This window comes from Paroedura picta, chromosome 7 (genome assembly GCF_049243985.1).
Source record: "Paroedura picta isolate Pp20150507F chromosome 7, Ppicta_v3.0, whole genome shotgun sequence".
Lineage (NCBI taxonomy): Eukaryota > Metazoa > Chordata > Lepidosauria > Squamata > Gekkonidae > Paroedura > Paroedura picta.
This window is the reverse complement of record NC_135375.1, coordinates 87423195-87448902: the sequence shown is the minus strand read 5'-3', so window position 1 is coordinate 87448902 and position 25708 is coordinate 87423195. Positions and strand designations below refer to the sequence as shown.

At 42.3% G+C, this 25708-nt stretch overlaps 1 protein-coding gene and 1 long non-coding RNA gene across 2 annotated transcripts in view; one reads left to right on the top strand and one right to left on the bottom strand.

Moving 5' to 3' along the window:
• The window catches only part of MUSK (muscle associated receptor tyrosine kinase), a 56635-nt gene extending 42111 nt beyond the window's left edge, over window positions 1-14524 (top strand). The window contains exons 12-16 of the mRNA XM_077345285.1: window positions 890-1049; window positions 1914-2103; window positions 3731-3922; window positions 7075-7223; window positions 9156-14524. Coding sequence (XP_077201400.1) covers window positions 890-1049; window positions 1914-2103; window positions 3731-3922; window positions 7075-7223; window positions 9156-9838 — 1374 coding nt within the window. The 3' untranslated portion in view covers window positions 9839-14524. The remainder of the gene's footprint in view (window positions 1-889; window positions 1050-1913; window positions 2104-3730; window positions 3923-7074; window positions 7224-9155) is intronic.
• LOC143841234 (uncharacterized) lies at window positions 378-25648 on the bottom strand. The gene is made up of 3 exons (XR_013232639.1): window positions 25398-25648; window positions 25043-25131; window positions 378-653 (listed from the first exon to the last, which is right to left on the bottom strand). It is a non-coding gene; the product is annotated as an uncharacterized LOC143841234 (long non-coding RNA).
• Window positions 25649-25708: the final 60 nt, after the last annotated feature.

The window sequence follows — 25708 nt, the reverse complement described above, 5'->3', positions numbered from 1 at the left end:
AATAAATAAAGTAGGCTTGTATATGACACTTGCCTGAGAGACTGTGGTACAGATTTCTTCCAGACAGGAAAGTATAAACACTTTTGCAAACTGAATGAATTGCATTAAATTATTTAAAGCTTTAGGCTGAATTCCAACTAAATTTTCCATCAGCAAACGAAATCTGGCTGCGTCCAGTTCCCTCTGTAGCTGGCTTTGTGAAATGCTGGGGTATAGAGCAGAGGTAGTCAACCTGTGGTCCTCCAGATGTTCATGGACTACAATTCCCACGAGCCCCTGCCAGCAAATGCCCCTGGTATAGAGGATCATGAGGGGACAAGGACTTACACAGAGAGATCCCTATTCAAGCTCAGAAACAGTGCAGGTTCGGGTTTTTTCAAGGGGAAATGAAACAGGAAGGGGAAATGAGTGGAAATCACCATTTTAATCCTGGTCTAACCCTTTACCGTTGGGCAGCTTCAATCTAAGATGGGCAGAAAAATCAGTCACTTCAGCCTAAAAATGAGGAACAGAGCAGCAGAAGATTGATTAGGCATATGTTTCCCTTGTCACATTTTTCATATTGGCAAGTAATTTTATTATTCAGCAACTTTGGCTGGATTCACACATTACTGGCTCTGGCATTTTCATAATTATTCATTTTCTGGCTTTTCCTAGAAAACAAATGTAGAAGATGAATTAGTGTAGTGGTACAGTATTCAATGATGTGTCATTCTAGTCTTTGAGGAGATTATTGGCTATAGGCCAGAGTTTCGTCACACATTTGGTAGCAACAAAATAATTTTTAATATGTTCTTCAGAAAAAAAATCTCACAACTCACCCCCCTGGAAAAAGCTGCTGAAGAAAGTAACAATAGAAAGCATTCATTAAGCTGTTTCTTGTCATTAGGCACCCCATCCACATAGGAGAACCCCTCAGCTTTTCCCAGAGCTCTCCAATGCAGAAAACTATTGCCGTAATCCAAGAGGTGAAGATGTGCGACCTTGGTGTTATACGACGGACTCCTCTGTAAAATGGGAATACTGCAATGTGCCACTTTGTGGAAATGGTAAGGTACTATAACTTACAAATGATTGCCGGAGATTTTTTCTATGACCTGAATCACACAGTGGGTCTGTTAGCCCAGAAAATTGCCATTGTGCCACCTGGTAGTATTTGTGACAGTTCTCTCATTTTCATAAATGTACAAATGGTCTGACCTGGATAGCTCAAACTAACCTGATCTCATCAGATCTTGGAAGTGAAGCAGAGCAAACCCTGGTCAGTATGTAGAAGGGAGACCACCAAAAAACACAAGGGTCACGGCATGGAAGCAGGCAATGGCAAACCTCCTCTGAACATCTCTTAGCTAGATAACCCTGCGTGTCTCAATGAGTCAGCCATGTCTTTATGGCAATTACTGTCATAGACCTCAACTGAATGGCCCAGGCTAGCCTGATGTCAAATCTCTGAAAGCAGAGTCTGCCCTGTTTAGTACTTGGATAGGAGACCATTAAGGATTTCCAGTATCGCTAGAAGAAGCGTTGGTTTTTATATCCCACTTTTCTCTATCTCAGGGAGTCTCAAAGTGGCTAACAACAGCCCTCTCCCCAACAACAGCCACCTTTCAAAGTAGGTGGGGTTGAGAAAGAGAGATGTAACTGGCTTGAAGTCACCCAGCAGGCTTCAGGCAGACGAGTGGAAAAACAAATTTGGCTCTGCCACTTTTAACCACTACACCATGCTGCCTCTCAAGGGAATGAAACGCCGCCACTGTTAGTTTCTTCCTCTGAAAATCCTTCAGAGTTGCCATAAATAGGCTGCAATTGCACAGCACTTTCCACGACTGTAAATGTCATAAGCACCCTACTAAGGTGACCCTAGCAATGAAGGCCCCCATAATTAGAGTCATGATGTTTCTGTTTTTGCTTAGAATCATCAACACAAGGAACCACAAAGCCATTTGCAGAGACCCCACATTTCCCTTCTTCTTCCGTTTTGTCTCCGGCATACTCCATGACAGTCATTATTTCCATCATCTCCAGTTTTGCAATGGTCATCATTCTGATCATCATTGCTCTTCTTTGCTGCCGAAGACATAAGCAATGGAAGAATAAAACAAGGTAAGATCTAGGACTTGTTAGGTATGGTCTTTTAGAAAGTCCTTTAAGTGATCTTATAACAATGAACTTTGGCTCATAATGTAAGGTTAGATATGAAATTGCACCAATGAATTTTTATACAAAACACTTTGGGTTTCCAATATATATTTTAAAAATAGTATATTTAACAGTCAGTTTGTTAAATTTGGTTAAGGTTGCCTGAACCAACTACTTCCCATTGACCCCTGAGCCTCCCTCCTATGGTAACTACTGCCAATCTATCCAACCCACAGGGCCAACAGTATGCGTTAGTTGATTTAATGTTCTCCCCATTGTTATACCATTCTACTATGTTGTCTACTGTTATCACTGTATTATTATTGTTAAAAAGATTGAGTTACCGGCATTGTTCCTGTTTTTTGTAAACTGCCCTGAGCCTTCTGGGACAGCGGTAGATAGATAGAATGTATTGGTGAAAAGTTGGCAGGATACAATTGTTTTAGCTTCCCTTTAACCTTTATTTATTTCATTTACACATCTCCCTTTCCTCCGTTCTCCTCTTCTCCTTTTTATTCTTACAACAACCCTGTGAGATATGTTAGGCTGAGGGCGTGTGGCTTGCCTTAGGTCACCCGGCAAATTCCCATGGCAGAGTGGGGATTTCAACCTGGATCTCCCAGATCCTAATCCAACACTCTCGCGGTACTCTGGCTCTTTGTTAGATGAGACACAGTCACGGTCATAGCTGAAACTGGTATACATGTTGAATTTGGAACCATGTGCTATTCCCTTGGACTCCGTTAAGGTCTATCTAGTAGGTATGAGAATTCCAAAACAAAAACATCAAAACCAAGATGGAGCAGACAACCAAGTAACGAATACTTGTCTGGTAGGCATACCAGAATAACACAGGCAGCTTGCCTTCTTTGTATACACAGCTCGTGCTCGCTTCAGCAGCACATATACTAAAATTGGAATTGGTATACACAGCTATGGTAACCACATGCTGACTTTATCCTTGAACCATTTCTCTTAAACGTAGTAAAATACAATTTATTGAGGTAAGCATTAGCTCCTAAACATGTGCTAGGATGAATGTTCTACCTAGTGATTTCACTGGGATAATTTTAACAGCCTTTAAAGGCCCGCAGTTGATACATTCATGGTGAAAGTGTTTCTAAACAGGCATGGATTTGTCTGGTTTTGCTGTTGCTGCTGTGGCTCAGTGGCAATGAGGCTTCCACATGGTCCATTTCCCTACATTCTACCTGCCCCTGTCCTCCACAGCAGTCATTCACCCCGAAGCCACGGGGTGGGGCTTTTTCAATATATTTTTTAAAAAATCAACTGATATATTGTTTTAGCATCATAACATTGTCTATCAGGTTCTCTGAATAAATGATCCTGAGGAATCTTCACATGGGGTCTGAACGCCAGGTCAGAGAGGGGATAATATCCCTCTCCTCAAATGGGGCCCAGGAGAATATAGGTAGCTTTATATAGGTAGCTTTATATGAGTATGATGTGGTAGCATTTGGAAGCATTCCTGCTTTTAGTCCTGCCCGTCAGGTTTCAGGCATTTGCTTACTGATATGACATGGCGCTTGCTGTAATCCCGCAACACATTCCCTCTTGTCCGTTGTTTCAGGGAGTCGGCACCACCAGCTCTAACGACACTTCCTTCTGAGCTCTTACTGGACAGATTGCACCCAAACCCCATGTACCAGCGCATGCCTCTGCTCTTGAACCCCAAGTTGCTGAGCCTGGAATATCCACGAAATAATATTGAATATGTAAGGGATATAGGAGAAGGAGCTTTCGGACGGGTCTTTCAGGCAAGGTAAACGGCTACCATTTGTTTAAATGATATCGTGTTTGAAAAATTAAGGCAAAAATATGTGTATGTATTCAAATTCTTTAACTAAGCAAGGAATGGTTTTGTGTTCTAGGGATGAGATGGGGACAATAGTGTTCAAAAAGCAGTTCCTCCCTTCTTTCTCACACCCTCAGGGTCAGTGACAGTCATTGCTAAGCAAAGTTGCAACCTTTGACATCTCTGGGCGTCATTGGGCTCAGACGGATGTAAGTGGTACTGCAAGTGAGTTCCTCATACTGGCAAGCCATTACATCTGAACCACCAAACTGCGGTTTGTGCTCCTTCTGCTAACCTGGGCTGGAACCCATAGCTTGAAGAATTGGGGAAAAGTGTGAACTGACCCAAAGTTTATACGTGGAGAGGACTTTGCTGTTTTGAATGCGGCCCACCAAAAAAAAATCTCCCTGCTCAAAAGTATATAATATATTATATGACATGATGGTGTTCCATGACTGAAGTGCCAGACATATTATTTGGCCTTAAAAACAAGAGTACCAATCTGGAATGTGGCCACAGGACTGGGGATAGGGGAGGGGCTCTCCATTGCTGCTGCGGAGGAGCTAGCCTAGCAGTGAAGAAAGACGCATCTCTGACCCAGCTGGGTAGGCAGGCTCGCGTTGCCAAGCGGTTTGGGGAGACAAATAGAGGCTTACGCCCATTGGATCCCCTTTTAGGCCACCTTCAGATGGCAAGGAGCTTTTCATGCTATAGGCTTACGCCTAGGCTGGTTCTCCAGGGTGCCATCTGAGGCCTTCATTATCCTTGGTCTGCTGACAGACTCTCTGTTGGATTCTTCCTCGTGCCATGCCAACTCTGCTTAGGAGAAAATAAAGCTGTGGCCTTATTTTTCCAAATATCTGGTGTGGTGTCTTCTTCTCACAGGCTACACTCTGCCCTCCTGCCAAGCAGTAAATGAAAGGGTGACAAAAATCAGAACATGTTCATCTCAGATGGCCCTTTTTCAGGGCTTCCAGAACATAACTCCCTGTGTTAAGAACATGGTTCCTTTGCTTCCGTATTTCTGTGTGATATAATCTTTCTATTTTTGTTTCTCACAAAACATTTAAACCAAAATTCCACAATATGCCAAGCTGGTATTACATTTTGGTTGTATTTTAAAGATGGCGATCTGCTTCTAGGTCCCACAGGATTTGCAACATGGTTTAATCATTTGTAGAAATAAATATTTTTAAAAGGGGAGAAATGTATCACATGGCACCATTGAGCAAGCTGAATCAGTATGAAAATTAAATATTCAGGTATGCTCTACTGAATAATTTGTTTCACTTGCGGAACAAGACTGTTGTGGCCACAAGATCTGGGTGTCTTGAAAGGCAGGACTGCATGTCTTTTGCTCATAAGCCCAGCTGGCTGTAAGTGCTCTGGATATGAACAAAAGTCCAGGGCTGACTTATTCCACTGAAGTAGTATGCAAGTACTACTTTTTAGTGCAACTAGCACGTCTCATCATCTATTCCTTAAGTATGCAGTGGGCACATTGAAAGTGCTTTCTTCCCACCTGCATCTGAGCTCAAACTTTCCAAAATGGCAGAGGTCAAAAAGGCATTTTAACTTTAGCTGAGACATTTGCAGATAATGGTATTGCTCTTGGTTACAAAACCACACGGACTGGTCTTGCAGCTGTGGGGCCCTCCTGGAAGATTTGTTTTCAGATGGGCATTTGGCCATTCAGTGGCATTTGACAATGATGTGACATATACAGTATTCAGCTGCACCTGTCATGCTGCCATGTGTCTAGAGCAGACAACAAGAAAACTGGAAGTTGGCTTTGGAGACTAGAACTTCCTCCAGCCCCTGAACGGTAAAACAAGCCTGACCTTTAAAACAACAGCTGAGCCAGTTGGCTGCGGGTGGTCTCCTTTCTCTCAAACGGGTGTCATCTTCTCTAGACACTCTATAGGGGCACTGCCGAGAAGACATTGTCTCAGCCATGACTATTGACCATTGCTTGAGCAAAACCAGCTTCTGTACCCACAAGCAAATTATAAATTATTTCCCACCCACTAAGTAATATATACTATTGTTAGAAACTTGCATATTTGTTCTCTGGAACAGCATTTGAGGTCAAGGGTATAGCACAGGTGGGGAAACGTATACCTTCTTCCCCTGTGCCTAGTCCCAGGTCAGATCAGAGCATTTCTTAAAGTTAGTGAACAGTAAAACAGCCCAGGATTGGATCCACCCAGTTTTCCTTATGATGAAAAATGAAGAGGGCACCCACTCAAAAAGGGACTCTGCTGACCTGCATGTCCAAAAGCCACGTGGAATGGTGGCTGTGTGGAGTGAGATTGAGTGCATTAGCAGGTTGGATCCAACCCCTGGATCTTCATTTGCCCACCTAGTTTGCCTTTAAAGATCATTCACAAATGCAAGTGGGTGAGGTGGCAGAAGCCTGAGTCTGCACCATTTCAGCTGGTCCTTATTTGAATGTTTCTTTGCAGGAAAACAACTCCATGCAAATAGAAAACTTGTCAAAAATTACATCCCCTCTCTTCACTTGCTGTGTTTATCTATTTTAAGTGTTTTTTTTTAAATCAAGGGTCATTCCAAAATGTGGTCCTTCGCCTGCAGTCTGAAGTGGCACAGACCTTTCTCCTATCTCAAGCCTCTGAAACCTTAGTCTTCTTCATATGTTGAACCTCTCTCTTCTTAGCTTTAGTCCCATAATCCATATTCTAGTCTAGCTCTTTAGTTTCTATTGAGTATATACTATGTCTGACACATGGATCTGTGTCATTCATTCATTCATTCATTCATTCATTCATTCATTCATTCATTCATTCATTCATTCATTCATTCATTCATTCAATCATATGCCTCCTAAATCAATACCTATTAAACACAAGCAAGAGTAATAACTATGAAACAGATGGCAGTGGCAGCATATCATACGCAAAATGCCATTAAAATCTTCAAAGATCAAAGCAGCCTTCTGAAGTAGAAGTGTTCATGGACTTCCTAAGAACCTGCAGAGTACAGCAGAAAGTGAGCTGTGCTATGAAAGGGAGGCTCATATTTTGCACAGCTGTGCTGCTTGCAGAGCTTTTTAACATATGGATTTCCTCTCTGTCTCTTTCTCTCCTCCATACCCACAGGGCTCCCGGACTACTTCCTTATGAACCATTCACTATGGTGGCAGTGAAGATGCTGAAAGAAGAAGCCTCAGCGGACATGCAGGCAGATTTTCAGAGGGAAGCAGCCCTCATGGCTGAATTCGATAATCCAAACATTGTCAAACTTTTAGGTACTGAACCCAATGTTGTATTTCTGCATGCATGTATATGGATCTCTGTCTTTCCCCAGTGCCATATCATTCATATAGACCAACTGGGAAAGACATTATTCAGGGAGAACAGGCACCATGCGAGAAGCAGAGCACTGAGGCTTGGGTTTTGTGCTGCTTCTGGGATGTCTGGCCACCTGTGCCAATTGAGAATGTACCCAGGAATCATGTGACCTCATTTGGAATTCTCAGGGATGAAACAGCCATTACAAAGGACATGGAATGGCTGGTGGTCTATGTCTCTTTCTTCTCTTTTCCTACTAATGCCCAGTCCAAAACCACATATGGAGGGGATGTCATCATGCTGTGTCATTCCTCATCTGCTTCCTGTTCCTGGATCTCCAGTTTGGCAGATCCTGCCTGAATGTGTCTGTTCCTAGTAATTAATTGAAATTGATGGTTATTTCAATGTGACTATTACTGACTGTATTTCCACTGGGAAAAACATCTTTAGAGGCGATGGAGTTGTTTTCCTTTCTATTTGAACCGGTTCCATATATTTCAGCAAGAGAAAGAGGGAAGTGGGAAGTGGAGCCCCATTTGGAGGGATCTCTTTGTTTATTATCACCATGTTGGACAAATTAAGAAAGGCCAAAGGTATTCATCAGTTTTGTGATGCGGGGGTGTGGGACTGTTGAGGATCACTTGACCCATGAACCTTTTACTGCATGCACTTTACTTTGAGGCAGGCCCAGATGCTCTCAGTGAGAAATGTTGTCTGTTTCTTGTCCAAAAGGCAGCAGTGGGGCCAGTAGCAACAAACCAGCATATCAGAATGTCAAGATATTGAATGTAACGGGCAATGTCCATTAGAACAGTAAAGGTGCAAATGTATCAGAATGTAAATATGTACACCATTTTCGTATGGTGGGTTTTGTGTATTTGAGAATAATTGTAGGACGGCAGAATATTTCCGGTCAGCAAAAAGGTTTATCTTCAACATTTGATTGATTAGCATACTTGAGAATTTTAAATGAGTTTCTATTTTTTCCTGAATCTATTAGGTTTTGATGCCCCAATTTAACCTGAACTTTTTTTTTTGTTGGCTGTTAAATCACAGCTGATTTATGGCAACCCCGTAGGTCAAGATACATTTAGAAGTGGTTTGTCATTGCTTCGGGGGAGGACGGTATATAAATATGAATAAATAAAATAAATAAAATAAAATAAATGACTAGTTTTTCTAGCCAAATACTGACCAGCGCTGGTTCAGCTTAGCTTCTGAGATCTGATGAGATCAGGCTAGCCTGGGCTCTCCAAGTCAGGGCAACCTGAACCTATAATGTAGGTTTATACATTCAGGCCACATCCCTCAGTTTACCATACTGTCTGCATAATTTAATACTTGCTGTATTTAGTGCAGGGAAGTATTTAAAGACTCTTCCAAGCAGGAGATTTGGGCATGTATCCTCAAAACGGTAAAATTCCCCAGAGTCCAGCTTCCAAAGCGTCCATTTTCGCTTGGTGAGCTGATCTTTATAGTTTGGAGATGAGCAGCAATGGCAGAGACAAAAGGCGAGCTGAAATGTGGGTGGGGCACAGGTATGTCCCACCTGGGCAATGAGCTCTGGGCAGTTTTCTAGAGCCCATTTTATTTTTTGTGCAACATTTGGAGATTTCCTAATGCCCAAAAGTCCCAAACATGTGTTTTATTAAAACAGGGATTAATTAAACCAAAACTACTGGTGATTTATCATATCACAATAAAACATATATCTACCCCACCAGGTATTGATATTAGAACTGTACTTATTTCTATCTCATCCGCATGTAAGTTCAACATTAAATCCTTATTCTTATACATGAATGTAGCAGTTTATAAATGTAAGTGCATGCTAACTTGTTCATCTGCTAGTAGGATGCTATTCATTTCATGAAAGTTCTTGATTTCAGGGGTGTGTGCTGTTGGAAAGCCGATGTGTCTGCTGTTTGAATACATGGCCTTCGGAGACCTCAACGAATACCTGCGCAATCGATCACCTCGCAGCCTTTGTAGCATGAACAACAATGACCTTGACATAAGGATCAGGCCGGCCAGCCCTGCCTTGCTCACTCTCTCTTGCATGGACCAGCTGTGCATTGCCAAACAGGTGGCGGCTGGCATGGCCTATCTCTCGGAACGCAAGTTTGTCCACCGGGACTTAGCCACCAGGAACTGCTTGGTGGGAGAGAACATGGTGGTCAAAATAGCTGACTTTGGTCTCTCCAGAAACATGTACTCAGCAGACTATTACAAAGCAAATGAAAATGATGCCATTCCCATACGATGGATGCCCCCAGAGTCCATCTTCTACAATCGTTACACCACCGAGTCTGACGTTTGGGCCTATGGGGTGGTCCTATGGGAGATCTTCTCCTTTGGCATGCAGCCCTACTATGGCATGGCTCATGAGGAGGTCATCTATTATGTGAGAGATGGAAACATCCTGTCGTGTCCCGATAACTGCCCTTTGGAGTTGTACAATCTCATGCGCCTCTGCTGGAGCAAACTGCCTTCCGACCGGCCCAGCTTTGCAAGTATACACCGTATTCTGGAACGCATGTATGAGCGAGCAATGTCTGCGGATCAGGCCTGAGATGGGCTCCTGGAATACAGCACTCCAAGGCTATCTTCCTTAGACACATTTGGATGGAAAAAATCCAGTTGGGACATGATGATCAGGCTCAATGTCTGCAATTGGCCCAATATTGTAGCTGCTTCTCAGGTGAGGCGTCAAATAGAAAACTGGAGCAAGCGCCACACTTTCCCCTGAGCAAAGACTGCAACATCTGAACTAGTAACAACTGCAGTTTTGGAAAAGAAGTTTCATACTGCGGCCTATCAACATGTATATATGTATCTGTATATATGGTTGCCTTACTTTGAGTCAGACCCTTAATCTTGTTCTCTTATGCAGCTGCTCTCCAAGGTCTTTGTACAGAGATCTGTTCAGCTCTGGTTTCAGAGATTCTTTTAACTGGAAATTCCAGGGATTGAACCTGAGACTTCCCAGTTGCAAAGTATGGTATTTACTACTGAGCTTTGATTCTCTTCCCAGAAATGGGAGTTGCTATGTTCTGGTACAAGTGTTTTGAATGTGGTGGCCATATTGTTAGCTTGGAAAAGAAATGGATAGATTGCAGATGGCAGGCCATGTTCAAAACACTGAAGCAAGTTTTATTGAGAGGAAACCTGTTGCGCATCAATCTAGGGACAGTGTGAAAGATCATGTTCTGATTTCATGAATTGCTGATCTAACACAACAATTGCTGGGTTTCCTCATTTGTAGAATGCGGCTTATGGGGCTCATTCAGCCAACCACTGTCACCACTCCACTGGAAGAAAGTAGGAAACTGAGCCTCTAAGGATGCAAGAATGTTCTCAAGTTATTTAAGGTTCTCTACAACCAACATTCTTGGGACTCTGCTCATGTAGTCCTGGCACAATGAAGCCATGGATCAGAAGCACAGTCATGCAGTGGATTCTGGTTCTAAGCCTGCTTCCATCAATTCTTACACATCTACTCCGCTAGCAACTTTTCTTCCAGAAAGGCTTTTGTTGCTTGAGGCCGTGCTAGCATATTCTAGGAGGTCCTTGGGACAGCTGGTTGCATCCTCTGTTTTTGAGATGGCAGTTGCAGATTTCCAGCTGTCTTTTCCAGTTTTATATCTCTTATAAAAGTATTTTCTATTATTTTAAAACATATGGAGCTATGTCTGTGGTGGGCAAGCAACCAAGTATCTTATATCAATGTAAAATAGGCTCACATTCATTTATTTACCAGCTCCATATCTCTTTGATGTTTGTGCATCTAAGCAGATACTGCATGCAGTTTTCAAATCCTGTGTAAGGAGCCATGCAGCATGCAAATTCATTACACTTTCCTTGTCCGAGTATTTCCTCATGTGCAGTATGGTCTCCTGTGAACATACAAGGCTGCTTTATAATGAGACAGACCCTTGGCCCAGCTGGCTCAGCATTGGCTCCTCTAACTGGCAGCAGCTCTCCAGGGTCTTTCCCAATACCCAAGAGCTTTTAACTGGAGATATCGGGGACCTTCTGCATGCAAAGGCATGGCCCTTCCCCATTTACTTTCAATGGGAATGTACTTGTGCATCCGAGGAAAACTTGGCTTTTTGTGGTCCAGCATCTGAGTTATTTGAGAATGAAACTCTCTTTTGTTTAGTGATTCTTTCCAAAGCAAAGGAGGATGAGGTAGTTCTTTTTGCACAGAAGAAAGAAGGCCTTGTTTGACACAGTTTCATAGCAAAATCCATCCCATGAATAGAGAGTTCTTGAGTATAGCATGGAGATGCAATACAGGTCTTATGGATATCATGCTGCTGTGAAACATGTAAGCTACATGGTAGTTGTGGCAGGAATACAAGTGATTTAGTTTTTTGTAGCCTCGTGTGACAACCTGGTTGATGGAGACTGCTGGGAGGCTACTGTTCTGTGCAATTATGGAGCTCACTCCAGATCATAGTCCTTGTCTTGCATTTTTCAGAAGATGATCCTTTCCAAGTGCAATAACCCCCCTCCCCAAACTGAAACAAGGTGGCTCAGGTTAGTCTGGCTAGTCCAATGGTTTTGGGAACCACCCCCTAGTCCAATGAGATGGAGGGAAGTCAGGACTGGTTCCCTTCTTTGTAGAAGACGTCAATAGGTGCCTGGAAACCCATTGGTGAGCACCACACTGGAGATCACTTCCCTGTAGTGATTTGGGACAGTAAAATGCCCCAGTGGTTATAATCCAGTGTAGATAAACTTCTTGCCCAATATAGATATTTTGTCTTCATGCTCCCTGTAACCATTCCATTTCATACCTTCTTCCTAATGTGTAACATTAAAAAACAGAGGCGCATATCTTGACAGACTAGCCCTTCTCTAACTTTTTATCAAGAACATCCTCTTCAAGACCCATTTATCACCCCACCCCTTGATGCGCACTGCTGCTCCATGATCCATCATTTGCTTTATCACATTTTGTGACAAATAAACTAGGAAAGGTGCTTGCCTGTTTGCGGAGGTCCTTTGCCAGAGGGACAACTTAGTAAAGGGGTAAGCAAAGTACACAAAGGAGTGTCTTTTTCAGTTTGCAGATCCCACCAAGAGCTCTGGTAGGTGGGCAATTATTGTCTGAAAATGAGAAATTTCTCCCAATCTGCATGAAGAGTCCCTCCACCCCAGTTCTACTGATTTGCTTTTGGGTTGCATTGCCACAGAGATGAAAAGTTTTCTAGTAATGGGCCCTCATAGTCTAGAAAAGCCTTCTCTTGTTTATTTTTAAAAGCAGGGAGCAGATTAGATGCTTCCCACCATATTTTATCTTTTGTGGTTCCCTTCCATTGGAAGATGGGTATGTGGCTATATTTTTGCCCTTTCTTTTGATTCCAGGCTTCCTAAATGCCCAGCCCTATGGAAAAAGCGCTACCGGCATACAGAATATACTCATAATCTGCTTTATGCTACTTCTTGCGAATCTCTGGCAAGATACATAGATGTGATGAAGCCTCAGAATGTACCTTTTTCTGTGAATTTTTCCCCAGAAGCTTTCTCCTGGCTCTTCATGTGCACCCATGCATGCTTATTACTGCGCTGCTTCCTGGAAACTGCAATAATGTCCCATCTGTCCTACACCCTCTCCATGGCACCAGCCACAGTGAGGAGACACCTGGAAATTCACTTGACCCCCCCTCCCCTCCCCCAAATAAATATGAGGAAGCAAGAAATGTTTCATCTAAAAGCCATCTGATTTAGACATGTGGCATGTACAGCGCTGACTGCACATGTGCAGAATTTCATTTACCAGCAGTGAGAGAATCTTATTGCTGTGATGTTCTAATTTTAGAGGATTAGCCCACAGTAGAATACTTCAGCTGGCGATCTGATTTGATTTTGAAATCTAGTCTATTGGGATCCTGCAATTATTGTGTTTAGATCTAATAGCATTTGGGTGCCCCTCTTGCTCTAAAAACCAGCCCCCATCTCCCTCAGTTTGAAGCAGGCCTGGATTTAAATGAGCCTATCACCATCTTGTTTTGTCTAACCCTTTCAGAAGTTATGAATGGGAGGCAATTCTAGTATGACGCAGTTCCATCAATAGATCAGCATGACTGGCAGGCTTGCATGGGTGGCTAAAAACAGAGACGTTGATGTCCTCTAAATCTAACACATAACCTTAAAATTTTAGCTGGTCTCTAAGAGGATGCAAATGAACACAGTTTTGGTGTGTCTGCGATGGAAGACCCTGGATTTGCATGCAGTTTGAAGGGAGAGCAACTTCTTGAACAAACAAATAACCACTCAGTCAAAGAGCAGGACTGTGCTGCAGCCAGCAAGGATATGTGAATGGAAAGAGCTGTCATTCACCCCCTCTGGCAGTGATATCACTGGCTTCTAAATTTGCAAGCTTTAATTTGGATCTGGATTTAGTTCACGATAGGAGATGCCAAGGAATAAGGCAGACAGGCTTGGGTTACAAGGAATAGGACTTGCAAGCCATGGGTATCTTGTGGGATGATGATACAGCATGTCTCCCAGAAAAGAACAGCAGGGGAACAGGAAGTTCTTAGCATCCAGACACATGGCTGTCCATGAGGAGGGTAATAACACCAAGAGCCCTTGACCCCAGCTGAAAGCCTGCAGAGCTTAGGAAATGGTTCAAAATCCCTCTGTGGTTAACTCCACAGTCGTTAACGTGATGAATGGCCCAGGAGCACGCCCTTACTTTGCAAGGCCTTGGACAAATGCAGATTCACAAACAAGAATGCTTTCATGGTCAGAGAAGTTCAGGACTCTGCCTCCAGCCTCTTCTGCTTCCACAGGTTCCAGCATGCATTTCCTCCCCTGCCCCACTCTTCCTGCAAGTAGACAGGGGGAAAGGGAGCTCACTGTGATAGCCGTGACTGAGATGTAATACACGATACATGGTGGTGGCATAAGTACCCCAGCCATGGCAAGCATAATGTGTAGGCTACCTCACTGGTGCATAGAGTTGTGCGTGATCAACTAGAGGTTGTGATGGGGAATTGCTTCTTCCAAAAGTCACTCTTTCATTTATACCCATTGATTCCTCTTATTTTGTTGTTTTTCTCTTTCTAAAAGGGGGGTTTTGCTTTCATTTCTCTTTGCAAATAATTTTTTTGTAAAGAAATCAATGCACCCTTTTGTAACTTCAGTCCTCACTGTTATTTTATGTACATGCAGCGTCATGGTGTTCTAGCAGGAAGACAGGAAAGTTCAGGAAGATATTATCTGCCTCTTGAGCATCTACAGCAGGGGTAGTCAAACTGCAGCCCTCCAGATGTCCATGAACTACAATTCCCAGGAGCCCCCTGCCAGCATTCGCTGGCAGGGATCTCCTGGGAATTGTAGTCCATGGACATCTGGAGGGCCGCAGTTTGACTACCCCTGATCTACAGAGTGAAATTCTGATATTTTGCAGAACCTCCCTCCCTGCCCCTCTTCTCTTCTAATTTTTCTCTGACCGGAGCAGAACTGATTAGAAACAGACTCCAAATTCCTACACAGAGGAAAAGAAATAGATTGTTGGAATTCGCGCAGGAATTAACAGCCCTGGATTAGACCTAGAGTTCACACCATCCCATCAGCCTAAGAGCAGGAGGCTCATCACATAATTCTACAACCTTCCATAGGGAGTGCTTCAGCTGGGAAAACAAGCTGAGTATAAACCAGTGACAAAACCGTTATCTCTGCTTGTCATAAGCACAGAGTTGTAAATATTCTCTTGGAGTTTGCAAGAGGACAGGCTGCAGCGTTTCACTCACAATCCTGTTTTCTTTGTGACTTCCACAACAGCAATCACCGCGCCAAACAAATGAGTGTGTTGTTTATTCCGAACCATATGTTGACTCAGCACGGCATTGCACAAATATTTTTCTTGGCTCGCTTACTGTACCATTAAGCCATTGGTTCAAAACAATGTTCCCTTTTCTCCGCCAACTTGTGCTCCAGAAACCCAACGTTTTACTTCTTTGCTAGTGAGATTTTTTTTCAGACTTTTGGGAAAAAATTAAATATTAAGTGTATTTAGTTCCAAAAGGGTTTAGAAGGGCAAGGATATTTTTTAAACTAAAGTTGGGGAGGATGGAACAGATGAGAATTCTGTGAAAGCTTAAGTGACAATGGAGATAAGTTTACTGACATGAGTACTGGGTGACTTCCAGATGCAAATAATGGGAATGAACATTGAGAGGCGGAACACATGGCCAGGATATATATAAGGGCAACAGCTGCCCTAGCACTGGGATAAGGAATGCCAATGAAAGAATTGCTAGAGGATTCAGTGGAGCCTAGTTTCCCCCATCCCTTCTTTGGCAGATGCACCAGACCATTGGAGTCTGGTGCAAATCAGTTGTGGATCCTTCTATAATACCCTGGTGGGCTGAATCAGGATAGGCCAAAAGGGGAGGGAGAAAGATCATGGTGCTATCAACCTGCACTCCTACTGTGAATAGGCACCACAACTCTCCCAAAATGGATCATGAGTCTGTTAGTGCCTTAAAGAGTAACTGAGAAGAAGATCTGAAGAAGTGAGCAGTGACTCACCAAAGCTCATACTGTGCCACAAATTCTGTTAGTCTGAGAGCCAGTTTGGTATAAGATTAGATTCCCTACTCTTCCACATGCAGCCAGCTGGTGACCTTGGGCCACTCACAGTTCTCTCAGAGCTCTCTCTAGCTCACTTATTTCACAGGGTGTCTGTTGTGGGGAGAGGAAGGGAATTGTAAGCCCCCTTGAGACTCCTTTGTAAAAAAGCAGAGTAAAAAAAAAACACTCTCCTTCTAGGTGCTACTGGACACTTGCTCTTTCCCACTGCTACAGACTAACGTGGCTGCCCATCTTGATCTATCAGGGTGGATCATGCTCTGTGAACTAAATAAATGGCAGTGTCGCTCAGAAACACAGGGTGCTTCCACATGGAAGAATTGCTCTGCTTTAGTATCCAAACTGGAGGGAGACAGTGTTTGGGGAGCCCCTACATGGTATTGTGCTGTAATCCTTTCCCCATCCTCAGTACATTCTTTCCCAGTCTTGATTTTTGGGAAGAATATAATGATTGCATGTTATTGCACCGTCAGGACAGAAAGGTAGGCATTTTCAAAGATCCAGCCGACACTGGCATCATTTTCTGTCTTTCAGTCTATCATGTCTTCCCTTTTCCTCACTGACACTAGAGGATATTGTGGGTTTTAAAATGGTAACTGTTATAGGTTTCACTGATTTTATAACATGCCTTTTTGCGGCATGGCAGGGGAAGAATGCAAGGACAGTGGTGCTAATGGAGGAAAGTAGGCAGAAAACTCCCATGTGGAATCTCTGTTGTCAATGTGAATTCATAGAAGCAATTAATGCCAGACAGAGAATCCTCACCGTATGGATAAAGCCAGGATCATCTCTTATCGACAGCTCTCCATCTGTCCAGAAATTATTCATCCCATCATTCTTTACACACAACAACTGCATCTTAACAAAATGATTTCCAACAGGCTTTACGCACACATCTCGCTCCACTAAAACTTCCTCCCCCCGCTTTCTGTGAGTTTGGTCTTAAATATCTCAATTAAAAGATTCTTCCATGCCATATGCAACCAATGAAGTAAGCTCTAACTCACACAAGTTTATAATGAATAAACATTTGTTAGCCTTGAACATGTTCTTGGATTTCTGTCTTATTTTTGTGCAATCAACTGACACAACTACCCATCTGGCTTCATTCCCATCCAAAGCATGCTACACTTTTGTGTATGTGTGTGTGAGAGAAAGAAGGTCAAATGGCAAGCCCAATCAGCTTCAAAAATAACAAGAGTGTTCAGAATTATGAAGATCGGTTCAGGTGGGTAGCCATGTTGTTCTGAAGCAGCAGAACAAAGTCTGAGTCCCATGGCACCTTTAAGATCAACAAACTTCTATTCCAGGGCCGAGTCTGCACTTACTTTCTTTATTCCATTGTCAATCCTGTTGAATTCAGATCGCTTTGAACTCGATCTTCCTCTCCCCCCCCTCCCCATTGAAACAGGAAAGTGTTCTGCACGTGGTTAGGGTAGTTCAGAAGGGGGAGGGGAGCCAAGCCTCTTTCTTTCTTTTCTTGAAGGTGAGGGAGAGGAGCCAGGCAGGGAGCCTCTTTCTTTTCTTGGGGGTGGGGTGGAGAGGATCGAAAAACGCAGAGAAGGGAGGAAAAATCCAGGACCAACAGAAATTGAGAGAAATTAGGGGCTTCTCCTTTAAGGCAAGCATGTCACATGACCAGGTGTAGCCTATCAGAGGTTCTTTACCACGGAGCTTTCTTTCCCAATCCGGATATTGAGCATTAAAAGCACTCTAAGATATTGCACAATAAAGGTAGGGTCACTCCAGATCAATCCTTCTTGCTGCAGAAGGAAAATTTAAATCGCCCAAAATCCAAACAGAAATCGCATTCTGTGTAGCGGACAGGGACTGAATCAATCTGGGGTTGGAATAAAAGCTCCGTGTAGTTTACATCCTGGTATTAGCTTTCATGTGCACGCACGCTTCATCAGATCTGACAAGATATAACAAAAGCTTATATGGAAGCTTAAACCTTGAATAAAGCTTAAAGGTGCCACTGGACTCAAGAATAAGAAGAGACTTTTAGAGAAGCAAAAGGTAGCAGCCATTCGTCTTTCAAAAGGATTACTAAAAACTAAGTTGTGTAGTAGAGCCACAACGGGAAACCTTGTTCTGTTTGTAAGATATTATGAAAATGAAAACTGGCATCCTTTTAAGGATCTCTTTCTCTCTCTCACACCCACAAACACAGAGCAGCAATTGCTAGTGTTCTGTAACACTGAAGCACGACCTGAAACAGAATTTGAGCTATGATGATTTATTTTATATGTGTAAAATATTTTTATGCTGCTTTCCAACTCAGTTTGGTTCCCCGGGGTGGCGAGTATGGCAACACTAAAACATTTGATAATCAAAAACAGCATTTAGAACCTTAAAATACGTCAATAAAGACACATAAATGGCTAATGGACATAGGAAGAGACTATTTGAATATCCTACAGGGGACATTGGAGGAAATGTGTAGCTAGGGAGGAGGGTCATTATAACTATTGGGAGAAATGACAAATGAAACAGAAAAGTCTTCTCCTGGTGGCAGAAGTCAGTCCAGAGAGGAAGATGAATCTTCTTGGGGAGGGAGTTGCGAAGTTTTGGTGTCACAGACAATGCAGGGGAAGGGCATGGGAAGGGGCTGTGCAGACAGGAGCAGCCTTGATCCTGTGTGGCTGGCTGGGATCACAACAGCAAAGGAATGAGTTTGGCCTCTGCACTGCTGGTGTCTGTGCAAGACTCAGTTGCTTTCTCCCCTATCAAAGAATGTGCCCATCTCACTTGCAAGGGCAAGTAAATTGGGGCAAGGCACTAATGCAGGGAGCACCACCTGTCCTGACTGGGAGCTGTGCCAGTAGTGTGTCATATGCCTGCACTAGCTGGAGGTCATATTCAAGCACAATACAGAACACCCTCGAGAATTTGGCTCATTTGGAAACGGCACCTATGCAATAACAGGTCATTCATATATTTGTCACGTTTTATCCTTTGAAGTACGTTCCACTGAAAGTGGCTTGGCCAAGGCTATCCTGTGTGATTCCCAGCTTGGGGAGGATTTGAAACAGGAGGTTGGCACATCCCAAGCCAATCGTGTGGGGGAACAAGCAGACAGGCTCTTGTGCTTTCGGCTGCAGCCCCTGAGGCCTCAGACCCAAGAGACAAGGGTCTTTCTTCACCTTGTTCTTGTTGGAATATGCAGGAGCTATAGTGTTCATGCTTCAAAAACATCAGAAGAATATCCTTCAAGGGGCGTCTGCATTTAGCACAGTTACTGAATGAATACAGAACAACAGTTACTTAGGACTCTCTTCTCTTTCTATACGTGGTTTCTCTTCTAGATTTTATTCTTTTAAGTAGTTTGGTGCTTGCCCTCTTGGCATATTTAAACTCTGCCAGCAGTTCATCTTCCTATTGCCATCCTCTTATAGCCTCTGGGGAGAGACTGAGAGGCCCCCTCCTCATTAGCATCTCCCCCAGCCTGTTTTGTAACCAGCAGGGCAGTCTGCATCTGCCTACTTTCAAGGGGCCGCAAGAATCTCCAGTTTTTATTTCAGCTTTGTCCAGCCTCACATCCTTCTAGCTATGCTGCAAATCATGCAAAAACACCCTGTCCCTTTAATAGAGCCTTCTGGTATAGCAGCTGAAGCTTCTCATGACATGAGGGTAAGAAAAGATGAAGGATTGGGTTTTATACCCCACTTCTCATTAGGAGTGCCGACTTCTAATCTGGTGAGCTGGGTTGGATTCCCTGCTTCTCCACATGCAGCCAACTGGGTGATCTTGGGTGCATCACAGTCCTGAAAGTGCTGTTCTCACAGAAGAGTGTAACCCTATTTTATTATTTTCTTAAAATTGTAAACCCTATTTTTATATGTCTTATACATATTTTATGCCAATAAAAGGTTACTGACTGACACAGAACAGTAATATCAGGGATCTTTCAGCCTCACCTGCCTCACAGGGTATCTGTTGTGGGGAGAGGAAGGGAAGGTGATTGTAAGCCACTTTGAGCCTCCTTCAGGTAGTAAAAAGTGGGGTATAATAAACAACTCTTCAACTTCTTACAATCGCCTTCCCTTCCTCTCACTTGCCTTGAAAGCCTCTTGCCGGGGTTGTTGTAAGCTGACTGTGACTTGACACCACACATATAGGTACATCTGTAAACCTCTTATAAACAGACAGGCCATTTTCCTCCTGGCAACAGGCAGTCCTAGTTGGGCTACCCTTGTCCCTTTAAAGCTGTAATACCGTTACATCAGGAACAAGAGACTGGTGTTGACCAATTATTTAGCTAATTTACTGATCCCCAAACACAGGATAGTTTTCATTCTGGCCCATCTCCATGTTCTTCCATCAACTTTATTAGAAGGGAAATACTGTAGTACACCACTTCAGGAATGCTTATGTCCTTGTACTACTGGAGAAACTGAAACAGCTGGGCATCTCCTGCTGCACTGCCCCTTCTCTATTGACCATAGATGCACATTTATTACAACTAACCTCCCCCCAAATCCTGAGAAGATCGGAGAAAGTATAGACCTCCTTTATTCTAGCCATTTGGCTCATGTTTGTTTTATTCTGTTAGTTTATGACCACAATAAATGATTGAGGGACAATTTTATAAAAGGCTTTTATAAAATCTCTGTTCCTTCCAGCAAAAGCTTGCTGGGAAGTTTGGGGGTTTGTGCCCTCCTACAGACAACACTCCAAAAATGACTCTCAGCTGACACTTAGCTTGGAATCTCCAGAGCTTTTTCTCATTCAACAGGCTATATCTAGCATTACTCTCCTACAACAGACTGTTGGAGCCAGCAATAGTCCCTGTGGCAGGCTTTCTGCCCTCCCTGGGGATCAAAAAGCTTCTCCAGAATGTCATAATTCATCTACAGATGGCTGCTTGGATGGGACAGCAGTGTGGTTTCTAACCAGAGTATAGCTAATCCACACATGCTCTAAGACTAGAACCAGGCCCCACAGGCAGCAGCTGCTCTGGCACCTGTGCTTCCCTATGTTCTTATATCCACAAGTGTCTCACCTATTAGGGTCTCTAGAGTTATACTGACATAATGCCTAATTATTAAGTGCTCTGTTTGGGCCGGTGGGTGTAGGGGGGATATTTGGCTTTCTTTCAGTCTGGGCCAGATCCAAAGCTGTTCTGAGCCTTTATTGTGAGATCAAAACTAATCAATAAGCAAAAGACAACAGGGAGCATGCTCAGTTCTCATCAGGCCTTTTGAGATAAGATGGTTCTTGTTTTGAAAAGATCCAAGGGGGTGTTTTTTTGGGGGGAGGGGGTTGCATACGTGGGTATTCCCCCAGATATGCATAAACTTCTACTTTGTTTGAAGACAACCCAAATTCTGCAGCCCCTGATAAACACTTGACTGTCAAGTTTGCTATTAGGAGGACGGATGAGTTATCACTATTTCAGAATAGACCAGCTGAGTGTGTCACCCTTCACTTTGATATTTTGAACTGATATTCTTACCTGTTCTACATTTTACATTCAAAATAGTTAGGTGACATACTGTATGCGTCCCAAGAAACAAGTGTTCAAAACCTTCAGCCTCACAGTAATGATTTTCCATTGTGTTCTTGACTTTAAACCAGAAAGTTCAACACAGATTTTTTTTTTAAATCCCACCTGAGACTCCAAATGGAAGTTTCTTTAAGATCAGCAGTAAAGACTAAGATTTATGGCTCTAAAGGCAAGGGGAAGAGGAAGTTTTCCCCCATGTGCTTGCAGATTTATGAATTGTTTTGTGTGGCTTCTAAAGTTCCATAAACGTGCACCGTAGCTGACCTTCCTTGGCAGCTTCCTGGATTTGTGACACAAGAGCTGCTCATTACAAAAATGTTTGGGAACCCCAGCCATTTGACTGAATCTAGCCATTCATTTTGAGCAAGCTGGATATTCTAACACTCTGAATCTCTTCTCTTTAGAAAGTACCCTCTTGAGAGTTGCATGCTTTCACTGTCAGATGCATGGAAGAGATGGGTCTTTAGAAGAAGAGGGGGAAAACACACCCTCTTCCCATATGGGATTAATCTCCATGCACTTAACTGCCTTCTAGTAAAGTGTTCGTGAAGATAAGAAAACAGGAGGGAATTTCTAGAATTTGCACAGTCTGGACAATGGCAAACCCTACTCAAAGAGCATTTTAGGGCTTCCAAAGCACTTTGCATTTATTAATTTTTCCCAGCATTATTATCTTCAAATTACTGACTGGGGAAGGGGGTCAAGATAAAGGCTGTTTGCCTCATCTTTTGAATTCACGGAAAATGTGAAATTTCCAATGCAGTGTTTTTCATTGCAGTTGTGTCACACATATTGAGCTGGCAAGGAACAAAAGCTGACTGGCTGATGCACATGCATCGTTTAACCTCTGTGCACTTCAGGATAACTGGCAAGCTGACTGTCAGATCAACCGTACTGAAAAGCACTGTATTCAAGGTTATGCCAAGATATATGCAAATGTAGATCTGGTATGTGAGGTTCAGGTAATGGCTATTCCCAGTCCTCATCTTTCTCTGATCCAATGAATTTAGACGGGTGCTCCTCCTTGGGAACACAGACTGGGAGGGGAGGGACATCTTAGTGATCCAGTTTCCCTGCTTCCCTCCAAACTATTTCTACATTAACTTGGTCTTCCAGTTGTGTCAAGTGTTTTCCTTCCTCCTCAAACTCTGGTTGTGGGGGGGTTGAATAGCTTTTAGTAAACTCACATCATCCCCCAGGCTTGTGAGATCTCTAGGCATCACTGTTTGTGTTGTTTCAAGCTCCCCCCCTCACTAGAATGATGGAATTGCTGCTCACTCATTGACTGAGTCCTCCAAGAACCAGGTCTTGCTCTCCCCCTCCAGTTCTTTGGTTTTTAGCATACTTACTGCCCTGGGGACATGGCACCAAAGTTCAGCTGTGTGATGGCAGCATCATTGGGTCTGGTGTGTGTGTGCGGCCACAGTCAGAACTAGAAGGGCCACCTCCATATCTGGGGGAATTATGGGATAAACTCTGATCTGGAGCTTCCGAGCTAGCTCAGCTAATTGCTATATGTAAAAGTACCCAGCTTGCTGGGGAGTAAACGGTAACGACTGGGGAAGGCACTGGCAAACCACCCCGCATTGAGTCTGCCATGAAAATGCTGGAGGGCATCAACCCAAGGGTCAGACATGACCCAGTGCTTGCACAGGGGATACCTTGACCTTTACCTCTAAAAGCCTCTGTGCCATTTTCCACCATATGGGTGAGGTCAGTGCAGTAGGAAGATTGGATGGGCCCTCCTAAGGAAGATACACCTCCATATCTGTACAAAATTGGTGTGACCAGCAGACATAGTCTCTCTGAAACCAGCTGACAGTTGGGCTGCGGCAGGGCGGGGTTTAATGTGTCATTGTTGAATGTTAATTTTATGGGGGTTTTATTAGGAGTTTTATTGTATACAAGGATCTATGTGTAAGCTGCCACAAACTGACTTCCGGGAGTGGTGGGAAATATATAAACAAACAAACAAACAAACAAACAAACAAATAAATAAATAATGGCTATGGACAGTTCCAGAGTTAGGTGAATGTTCTGGTCATTATTTCCTTTATATATTTTCTTTGTCTTGCTTCATGTCCATATAGTTTATTTATCTTGCACTGTATATTGACCAACATGGATATATTTTGGAAATAAATTTTGATCCCGTCTAAAATATTATTTTTAATAACCTTGGTATTTAAAAAAAATTTTCAGAAGAAGAAAAACACTACACATTATATATTAAAACTACTATTATAAAAAGACGATCATGCTGAGATTTTACAATTTATATCTTGGTCTTTTGCATCATTTTATAACACATACTACATTTTTTCTAAAGTTTACATTTTTCTTAAAGTACACATATACAGTCTATAGATCAATTGTTTTCTTTCCATCTCAATTTTACCAATCAATATCATCTAATATGTAAGCTTTGCCATTGTTGTGTATTCCATCAATTTGTTTAACCAGACCATAAAATGGTAAAGATTATTTTTTCTATCTTGATGCATACAAGATCCTACCAGCTCACTTACACTTTAATGTTATTTGGTACCATATTTAATACGATACATTTTGGATACAGTGTAAATCTGGTTTTCGATATCGTTTGCTTGTCTTCATGAATCATAATCCAAGAGTGCCCTGCTTTTTGACAAGTTCACCACATGTGATAAAATGATGTATTTATGTCCTGACAGTTCCAGTATATCCCATTATAACTCTAAGTAGCTTGCTATGTCTTTAGGAGCAATACACTATCTAAAAACATTTTATACCAGTTTTCTTTTAGCATTTGACATTCAGTAAATTTTCAGTTCATTGATACACAATATCTCCCATTGCTATATTCTCTCCAAGGTTTTAAACCCATTTTATCATACAATCTTTAACCTGTTTAAAATCATATTGCAATAACAATATATAGATTTTACTTAATAGATATCTTGTATCACCTGCTATCAATTTTTCACAAGCAATTTTTCTCTCATTTAACTGCCTTCATTCATGAGTTGATCTTTCAGGATTGAGTCTATTTGATAATAAATTAGCCAGGGTGTGTTTTTTCCTTCTTCTTTTTTTGACAGTTTGCCATTCTTTTATTTTCCTTTGTTGTCCATCATGTTCTCACAAGTTATCTATTTATTTTCTTGAACTTGTCCTAATGAACATTTATTAAATAAGTCAATGGCAAAAAATAATAATATTTTTAATAACTGGAATAACATTTATTAAGGGGTGTTTCTATTATCTATATCTATATTAAATATAAAGTGTGTGTTTATAGATCCCCGATGAGGCCTGCACAGATAAATATATAGGGATTTTGTATAATAATCAGTCACCCGTCTCCTGGCATTTTTCCTTTTTTGTTTTGTTGATATATCTGATATATCTGCTCATACTGTGATTTGGGGACAAGCAACACAATCTGAAGCATCTCTTTGCTAAACAAAACAACTCCCTACTATTGATTTGTTTAAAGTACCTAGAAATTTTGGAACAAAATTTCCAAGACTTGCAGTCAAATAACAAATGCTTTTGAAACAACAAAACTGGAGCCCAATGGTACCTTTAAGACCAACCAAAAAAGATTTATTCAAGGCATGAGCTTTTGTGTGCAGGCACACTTCCTCAGGAACTTGAAAGTAGCCTTTTGAAACTTACCTTTTGAACAGAGATCCTCCTGTGTCCACCTGATGAAAGCAGCAATAGCTACAGCCTAAAACCGGGATGCATACCACTAAACTGCAGGCCTGAAAAGTTAACAAAAAAAATTAATTGCGACATAAAAACATACATCTAAAACATATAGAAACAGCGTATTTATCCAGGCATGTTGCCACTTGATCACAATTAATTGACATGTGTGAAACAGCCCATCCTTTATGTTAGTCAGATCCAGAGAAACCAAGAGATAGATATTCAGGTGAGAACCAGGCATCTATTTCACTGTTCTCCAGTATCCCTAGACCTTGTTATTTCCTGTGTTGTTGTTTTTAATTTACTAAATGAAATTTACCTTTTGCTTTGGTGACTGAGAAACTTTCATCACACTAAATTTCTGCAACTTTTTTAAGGAAGTCACTTCCAGTTGTGATGAAAAGAAAACAAAATTAGGAGTGGCTTCCCAGCAGGAGAGTCACGGCAGCACCTCAGGGTGTGTTGATCCAATACTGAATCATAATTATTTCCAAGAAAAAAGCAATAATTTGCTGTTTATTTTCTTTACAAGAAATAATCCACACAATTTACCCATTCTTATTTTGTTCTTTTGCATGTGCAGAAGAGTCTAAATGGAGCTCTCCATTTTAAAGACATTCAGAGTTCAAA